Below are 9,107 nucleotides of genomic sequence, written 5' to 3'. Positions count from 1 at the left end.
CAGGAGCTCTGCAGCCGCATAGACACTCATAGACATATATACATGTCTAAGGGTGCATACATATGTACATGTACATATGTATGAACATGTACATTATGTATATATGTCTATGGGTACATACATATGTACATGTACATACATATGTACAAGTACATATATATGTACATGTATATATGTATATGGGTACATACATATGTACATATATACATGTCTATGGGTACATACATATGTACATGTACATATGTATGTACATGTACATACATATGTACATGTGTACATATGTACATGTATGTCTAGGGGTACATACATATGTACATATACATGTCTATGGGCACATGCATATGTTCAGTACATGTGTCTATGGGTACATAAATATATGTACATACATATGTACATATATGCATGTACATACATATGTTCATGTATATATGTCTATGGGTACATTAATATGTACATGTACATACATATGTACATGTACATACATATATACATGTATACATAATATATACATCATGTACATGTACGCATGTAGACCCCGTCCCGCACTGCGCCTTTAACTCGTTGACCCGGAAGTGTTCCTAGTCTCTCTTTTCCCCTCAGACCTCACCGTGGTGGGAGCGTGGACTTAAACATCCAGGCTTGCAAAATCGCCAAAATGAGCGTCCCAGCATTTATTGACATAACAGAGGAGGACCAGGTACGGCATGTCTTTACGAAGACACTTTCGGATCGTTTGTGTTGCGAAGTTGTTGTTAGTTACAGACTACTCAAGCAGATAGCCCAGCGTGCTAACACGCTAGCCGCAGCAGGCTGACATGTCGCTGCCGCTTATCTGATGATGTCGCTGGTTCTGATGGACCATTGTCGCCGCCGGTACAGCAGCTGTGGCGCTTAATTCACCTTTTTAAAAGGAATTGTGTGTAACTTTGCTGAGGTCAGATGATGCTGGCTGTTTCCAGCTACTGGCTGGTAGCGGATACTAACTGTTCAGCTGGTTATTTACATCATCCATCATGTAAATGGTGACTATAGTGGTGACTGTAAACTATAACATGCTATGAAAATCATTTGGTTTGATTCGATTTATTTTAGTTTTGCACATGTAAAAAACAACACTTCAAGAGAAGTTTAAGAAAACAAAACAACAAAACAAAGAATGTCATCCTTTAACACTTGATATCTTAATTTACATGTGCAAAAAAAGGAGTAGGAAGAAGTGTAAATTTATTTAATCCTACCCCCATTCACTAATCATTTAACCCGTATTTATAAATACTCACACTGCTAAATAACAGTATTATTATTATTATATACTGTAATTATACTCACACACATACCTATACATACATACACATAGTTGAATATTTCTATATAATTGTACACACATGCCCATATAAATAATTATATAAATATACTTATTTATACTATACTGTCTCTATTAACTGCATCTGCTCTATGTCTATGTATATATATATATATACTTACACACACACACACACACACACACACATACACACATATATACATATACATATACATATACACATATACATCTCATATATCATTTAATCATTTATATAGATATGTCATTTTGCAGGCTTATTTTAGATTAGATTGTCCTTTATTCTTCCCTCAATGGGGAAATTCCCTTTGTGCAGCAGCAGTACACTCAACACATGCAGGGAAAGGGTAAAAAATGTATAATTACAAAATATAAACAGTATATACATTGGAATGAAAATAAAAGTGCAGTACGGGAAATAAAGAAAACAGTGCCAAAAAAGCAGGTAGGATGTGTATGAGGTAGGGAGATGTTGCACATCATGTTGTTATTGTCCGTTACTACTGTGTGCACACGACTTAAGTCGAATTAATTAAAAAAGTATTTTATACCCTTTCAATTGTTAGGATTTTATGAAATTGTTAAAGGTATGAGGGGGTTTTCTATAAGATTGTACACTGGTGGTGGCTCTCAGCGCAGGACTACCTCCTGTTTTTATGATTAGACTGAATAGATGAGTTCTTCTTTAGGTGAAGACAAAGAAAAGAAACAGATGTTTTAAAATGTATAGGTTTCATCCAGTTTTTTTCAAAGTTATAGTGATCTTAGGTATTTACTGAGTTAGCATTTTAAGTAAGAAACACTCAGTAGGATATATATGGCTGGAAGTTTGACGTGTTTAGGTTTCTTTCCCCACAGATGTGTCCACAGATAAGGTTCAACATCCGCAGCTATAACGTACAAAACACCTCCCTTCTTAGTATAAATAGGGCTGGAACGATGACCACAGTGTGCATTTCTCTCCTACCTATGTTGTTTGAGAAAAGTGTACCTCCGGCTAGAAAATATTGTGCATGATATAATAAAAGCGTGTATTAACATTTGATTCTGTTCACTGGTTTTCTTATGGTACACCTGACAAACGAACACGCAGATCTTTCACAATTATTTGTAAAAATGTCTAAAAAAGATATAACTGCACGTTTTGTGTAAGTGATGCTGCTGGATGTTTATGTTATTACTTTAATTTGTGGAGTTTGGCCTTTGTTGTGCTGTTAGGTTTGATTTAACCACCAATATGGGTGTTGTCACTGTTTAACGTTTCAGGCTTCGGAGCTGAGAGCTTACATCAAGGCCAAAGGAGCGGATATTTCAGAGGAGAATGCTGAAGGTGGACTTCATGTTGATCTTGCTCAGATCATTGAGGCATGTGACGTCTGCCTCAAGGACGATGATAAAGGTAGATGATGAAGACCACCCCTGCATCTTACATCTAGTAACTAATTTATAACAATGGACTGTAGCAGATGATACACCATTTTAATAGGTAGGACGTTTTCGATTTAACAGGAGAGCAAAGGTAGATGATACCGTTAATGTTCAGTATTACTGAGTTGTAGTTAGTGTCTCCTTAACAAGTCCATCACAACAATTTCTTAACACCCAGCTATTTCGGTAAAAATGTAACTGTTTATGCCTGTGGATTTGTCATATGGCACTTGTTCATGCGAAATGCAGTTAACAACACCAGATGTGTTATATTTCTCTTTCCCTCGTGGCCGTCTCCCTGCGCCTCTGCAGATGTCGAGAGCGTAATGAACAGCGTTGTGTCCTTGCTGTTAATCCTGGAAACGGAGAAGCAAGAGGCTCTCATTGAAAGCCTGTGTGAGAAACTGGTGAAGTTTCGTGAAGGAGAGAGACCCTCTCTCAGAATGCAGCTGTGAGTCCCATCACAGATTTTTTGCTTTATTGAAATAAACTGTTGGGTACTTTATAAAAAGTGCAAACGCATCTCTCTTTGCTGTGCTTTTACAGCCTGAGCAACCTGTTCCATGGCATGGATGAGAACACTCCAGTACGGTACACCGTCTTCTGCGGCCTCATCAAGGTGGCCGCCACCTGTAATGCCATTGCTTTCATTCCAACTGATCTTGATCAGGTATTCATGATGGTTAAGAAAATTGTGTCAGATCTCTGCGGGCCGTATCATTCTCTGCACAGCTCATTAATGATGCACGTTTGGGTTCTAATCAGGTGCGCAAATGGATCGTTGACTGGAACCTCAACACAGAAAAGAAGCACACACTTTTGAGGCTGGTGTATGATGCTCTGGTTGACTGCAAAAAAGGGTAACTACATTCATATTTCAATGTTTGAAGTGTATATTTTTAGTATGAACAGAAAGGGGGGGGGGGGGGGGGGGGGGGGGGTGATTCAGGGTATTTAAATTTAATTGAATAATATTTTATTAATCCCAAAAGGGAAATTTACATGGTGTGATATATCTATTAATAGAAAGCATATATTTTCAACTGAAAACATACTGCTTTCTGGCATAAAACGTATTTAAAACGTAAGAATGCAGCAGGAGGGAGAGAACGTGTCTATTCAGACAGGCCTTTAAATGCCAATATATTCCGTACTGCCTGATGTTCATTCACATTTTTTCTCTTCACTGTTCCATATGGAGCTCTCTGGCTCTTCCCTCTCTTGTTTCCAAATTTTAAAATTTGCAGTCCTGCATATGTTTTTTGACATATTGTTATCGCGTGCGTGTGTGTGAGTGAGTGATGCACCATCTGGTCACAACATGCAAAATGCTCTGTTGTGATTCAGAATGTACACGTTTTTTAATGATAACCACTAATCAGACTAGGTGGGCTCGCTTGAGTGTTTTGGAAACATTTAGATGGACCGCCTTAGCTTTACATTAGTGGGTCCTGCCATCTGTTGATGACTGGCTGGTTTAAATTGCATGCAGTGATATTAAATACATTATTTTTACCCACGCCAACCACCTGTTTCACAGTGAACCTGCAGCAAAAGTGATGGTTGAGTTGCTGGGGAGTTACACAGAAGACAATGCTTCACAAGCACGCGTGGATGCCCACAGGTAAGCTGCATGAACGGGCTCAGTATTTGCTGCTAAATATCAAAGCAGTACGTCTTCATTCATTCATCTGTGTTCATTCTGTCTTAGATGTATCGTTCGTGCCCTTAAAGACCCCAACACCTTCCTGTTTGACCACCTGCTCACCCTGAAGCCTGTTCGCTTCCTGGAGGGAGAGCTTATCCATGATGTGAGTACTTAAGGAGGTTCTGTTTAGGAAAAATACCGGCAAAAATTGAACCTAAATTGTCTTTTTTTTTTTTCCACCCTTCTTTACATGATAAAGTTGTTCAGAATTAGAATTTGTCTTCAAGATTTACTCATTCAGAACATCTCATATCGAGTATTATAATTACATTTTTAATGGTGTAAGAGTGTCAGAATGCACCTATTTTCATAAGAATGACAAGTTGAACTTGATCGCATGAACATTACCTGCTGAATTTCTTAAGTTATTAGTAAATAGACACAAGCAAAAATAACTGCTCAGAAATAAATTATTACGTACTAAATTATAGGGGTGTAACAATATATCGTGCCACGAAATTTTGCGGTATAAAAACGTCACAATACGTGTCGTGTAGGTGACAAACTGTATCGCGATATTGGGTTATGAATATTAATCTATTGTGTTGACTAGTAACGCGCATCCGACAGCGCCTCGACCCACGGACCAAAATCTTACTCCGCTTTTATGATGTAAAATTGTATGTATTTATTTACTTTTATTTATTCATTTAATTTTAGTAGTTACATTTCTGGAAAAGAAAAAAGTCAAATCATACATTAGAGAAACTATTCAGTTTGTGGCAAAATATTTGTACTTGTATGAAACTGAAGATGCATAATGCAAACCTGACATTTACTTTTAGTTCAGTTTGTGGAAAATGGTTGGTCTGGCTTTCTTTTTAAAACTTAAACAGTTATAAAGCATTACAAACTGGAACAATAGGGCAAACGCACAGTATTGTTTTGTATTTTGTGTTTTTCAAATAAAAGACATTTTTTTTCCAGCCATATGTTCTTCATTCAAGGTTGTTAAAAAAATACTGCTATAATATCGTATCGTATCGTTATCGTGACCTCAATATCGTGTATCGTACCGTATCGTGAGATTAGTGTATCGTTACACCCCTACTAAATTATGACTAACTTTTGCTCTGTTTGTCCAACAGCCTTCTAATTTTACAGACTTATCATGACATTTCTCTATTCTCTCTGCTCCCTTTCCAGCTGTTAACCATCTTTGTGAGCGCAAGACTAATATCCTATGTGAAGTTTTACCAGAATAACAAGGACTTCATCGATTCTCTTGGTAAGTAGCTGCAGCGTTTTACTTATAATGAAGCATACATTTGCACAGAGTGGTGGTATAAAGGTTAATAAACAGAAAGATTATTGACCAGAGGTGTTTTGTTTTTGTTTGTGTAATTGACAATTTTCCCTGTAAGGAGCTGGTGTGTCATTACACTGTGTTGGCACAGATCAAGAATGTGCGTGTCAGCAGTATGTTTTGTTTTGTTTTGTTCTCACTACAAAGAAATTGGGTGTAATTAAAGAATGTGTAGGATGGACTCTCCAAACAGACAATATGGGCCAATGTTTGTTTTGATGAGTCGGTGGCCTGACTGCTCTTAAATATAGAAACCATTATTACAGGGAAACTCCCTGAGTGCAGAGTAATTGACTGTGACTGTTTCGTGTTAAATGATCCCTGCGTAATGCTCTTCAGGCCTCAATCACGAGCAAAACATGGCCAAGATGCGTCTGCTGACATTCATGGGGATGGCCGTAGAAATGAAGGAGATCTCCTTCGATACCATGCAACAGGAACTGCAGGTCGGAGCTGAAGATGTCGAAGCTTTTGTGATTGACGGTACAAACACCTCTTATTTCTCTCTCTTATTATTAGATCTTATTACAGTGTAATCACAAAATATATTTTGTAAATGAGTAGATGGGCAGGCATCAACATTTTACAGGAACCACTGGAGAGTGTCTTATTTAGCCTACGGTACATTTGCATTCTCTCAGAGCAGGATCAGGTCTAACCAGACTGACTGTTGTGTGTGAAGAGCAATATTCTAACCTGCTTTCACAGGACTTGGCCTTTTTTTAATGTCTTTTTTTTATGTTTGTGTGTGTCCCTTTTTAAGCTGTACGGACCAAAATGGTGTACTGCAAAATTGACCAGACACAACAAAAGGTTGTTGTGAGGTAAGTGTTGCACTGACACACACATTTTAAATAACCTTAACATTATATATTAAATGTTTGTTCCACTGTGTTAAACATCTGTATGCTGCTTAAAGACATTTTTGTTTTTTTAAGATTTCGTCTTCTTCACCAGTGCATCATTATTGTCAGTTTTTTGCTGTGGTTGTACATTTCTTTTTTTTCTCTTTTTTTCTTTAATCAAGTCATGACTTGTGGTGGCTTTAGCTAATTTCTCACGGTTTGAACTGGATATTAAAAGCAAAACATTTTAGTTGTAATTAGTTGTGAAAAGAAAATCAGGATCACATTTACAAGTTGTTTTTTTTTTTTTTTTTTTTTAAGTAGCTGATCTGTCTTATCTTCATTTATTGAGAAGTATTTTCTCAAGTAATCCTACAGGACAAAAGAAAAAATAAATAAACGCAACCAAAAATTGATAAAAACTTGTCTTGTAGTCCTGAATCTGGCCAAAAGTGTTCTGATCCTGCTGTTGAAGAAAAGATTGAATTCTTTTATTACAATTTCCATAATGGTATCTTGTACAAACAAGCCAACAATGTTTATAGCATTACTTAGAGGATTTTTTTTTCTTCTTAGTTCATTGTGATACTGCCTCAATATGCTGATAAAGATGGGTTGAGGTGTTTGCACAAAAGAAGCAACCTCACATGTTTTTCAAAGTTGCATTCGTGACCTTGGCGTTGCTTTTCTCTCTGTTCGCTCAGCCACAGCACACACCGCACTTTTGGCAAGCAGCAGTGGCAGCAGCTGCACGACTGCCTCAGCTCCTGGAAGACGAACCTAACAGCCGTCAAGACCAGCCTGCAAGCCCTCTCACCTTCTGCCTAATTCCACCGTAACCCCAACTGTCTCGACTCCTCGGCCGTCAGTTCCAGATTCTCAGACTGAAATGAGCAGTTTTTATATTCATCCAATAAAAGAACGGTGAAGATAACCCGTGATGGTCGTTTTTATTTTCTTGTTTGAATCTGGAAATTATTTTGGAATCGAGCTTTGCAGTAAAAAAGGCATACTGAATTTAACATCGGTGTAGAATTTGATATTCCATTTGTGGAAAATAAACACTTTTTTTATGGTCCCTTTTCAGTCATTTTAATTGGGGCTTTTTCCTCTGTTGGGTTTTTACATCTGGTTTTACTTAAAAGAGCAGCATGCCAGGGTAGTGGATGAGCTGTGACTTGGTGTGAAGTACGCTCCAACAAGAGGGTCACTTGTCTGGGAGCTGAGAAGATTTGAAAATGTCTGTGAACTCGAGGTCACCCTGCCTGCTGAGGCCTGAACATCATTACTGCAGTATCAACACATGCGGTGTCGGCTGATTCACTTTCCCTGGAAATTTGAAACATGGTTTAATACAGTGTCTCCCAACCTTGGGGTCCGGGCCCCCCCTGGGGGGGCGCAAAACTTTGTCTGCTTTGAGGATATGCAGTTGTAAAAATTATATTTGCACATGTTAAATAAATAAAAAATCATAACACACCTAATGGAATACAGTAATCCAAGTCTATATAAACCCACTTAGAAATATATTTTGGTCATTTTAAAATACTAAGTTATTTATCAGGATAAAAACTTTAAAACTTATTATTATATCATTATTCAACATTTAATCATACTACTACTCTGACAGGTTGTTAAAGGAAAAAAAATAAAAAATTTCCTCTCGTATTAAAAGAGACATTTTTCAGAAATATTTTTATGTCCTTGCAATAATTTTTTTGGGCGTATTTTATACATTGGAGACAAAAGGAAGGTGAGAAAAACTAAGTACAGGGTAAACCAAAGAGAAATGTATCAAAAAAACTTAATGTTCATTTTTTCAATTAAAGGTTTGTAACGAATAACTTTACTCTTTTGCTGCTAGTACGTACGGGTCAGGGGGCCCGGCTGGTCTTAGACACAAGTAGGGGGAGCTCCAAGGAAAAAAGGTTGGGAACCACTGGTTTAATAAACACTCCTGAGCTGTAGTCAACATGACTCATGGTCCATTAATATGCGTGAAAAATGAAGATGTGTGAAAAATAAAAAACTGACATCAAATGAAACATTTTATTTCACCTCTGCTATTATACTTTTTTTTTTTTTTTTAATACATTACAATTGACTTCAATTTTTATGCAATAGCTAATTGAAATGTGTTATAATGGAGTGCATCGGTTGGGACTAAAAGAAACTGCTGAGCCACCAAAACCCTAACAAGTAGACTGGAGCAATGATAAAGAACACAAGGTCATCAGCCATCACAGAGGGATCCTTCACACCCTCAGCAGCACCGAGTTTGATGAGTAAAACATCAGGAAAGTAACATTATATTAAATACATTATTTTTACGCACGCCAACCACCTGTTTCACAGTGAACCTGCAGCAAAGGTGATGGTTGAGTTGCTGGGGAGTTACACAGAAGACAATGCTTCACAAGCACGCGTGGATGCCCACAGGTAAGCTGCATGAACGGGTTCAGTATTTGCTGCTAAATA

The 9,107-nt window shown here is 37.5% G+C and overlaps 1 protein-coding gene across 1 annotated transcript; it reads left to right on the top strand.

The window, feature by feature from the left end:
* Nucleotides 1-579: 579 nt before the first annotated feature.
* On the top strand, nucleotides 580-7,563 carry eif3m (eukaryotic translation initiation factor 3, subunit M). The gene is made up of 11 exons (XM_061744463.1): nucleotides 580-697; nucleotides 2,609-2,741; nucleotides 3,083-3,221; nucleotides 3,317-3,440; nucleotides 3,536-3,630; nucleotides 4,311-4,394; nucleotides 4,482-4,581; nucleotides 5,625-5,706; nucleotides 6,124-6,267; nucleotides 6,548-6,608; nucleotides 7,334-7,563. The coding sequence occupies exons 1-11, from the start codon at nucleotides 656-658 to the stop codon at nucleotides 7,455-7,457; spliced, it is 1,128 nt and encodes a 375-aa protein (XP_061600447.1). The 5' UTR covers nucleotides 580-655; the 3' UTR covers nucleotides 7,458-7,563.
* Nucleotides 7,564-9,107: the final 1,544 nt, after the last annotated feature.

This window comes from Cololabis saira, chromosome 2 (assembly GCF_033807715.1).
Source record: "Cololabis saira isolate AMF1-May2022 chromosome 2, fColSai1.1, whole genome shotgun sequence".
NCBI lineage: Eukaryota > Metazoa > Chordata > Actinopteri > Beloniformes > Belonidae > Cololabis > Cololabis saira.
The sequence above is the reverse complement of the archived record's forward strand: the minus strand, read 5'-3'. Positions and strand labels throughout refer to the sequence as shown.

Bases quoted from the DNA above. Each gene is read 5' to 3' on its own strand.
- eif3m (XM_061744463.1), top strand. From the start codon at position 656: ATGAGCGTCCCAGCATTTATTGACATAACAGAGGAGGACCAG. The intron at 3,631-4,310 runs GTAACTACATTC...CCTGTTTCACAG, and splicing joins CTGGTTGACTGCAAAAAAGG to TGAACCTGCAGCAAAAGTGA. The intron at 4,395-4,481 runs GTAAGCTGCATG...ATTCTGTCTTAG, and splicing joins GCACGCGTGGATGCCCACAG to ATGTATCGTTCGTGCCCTTA.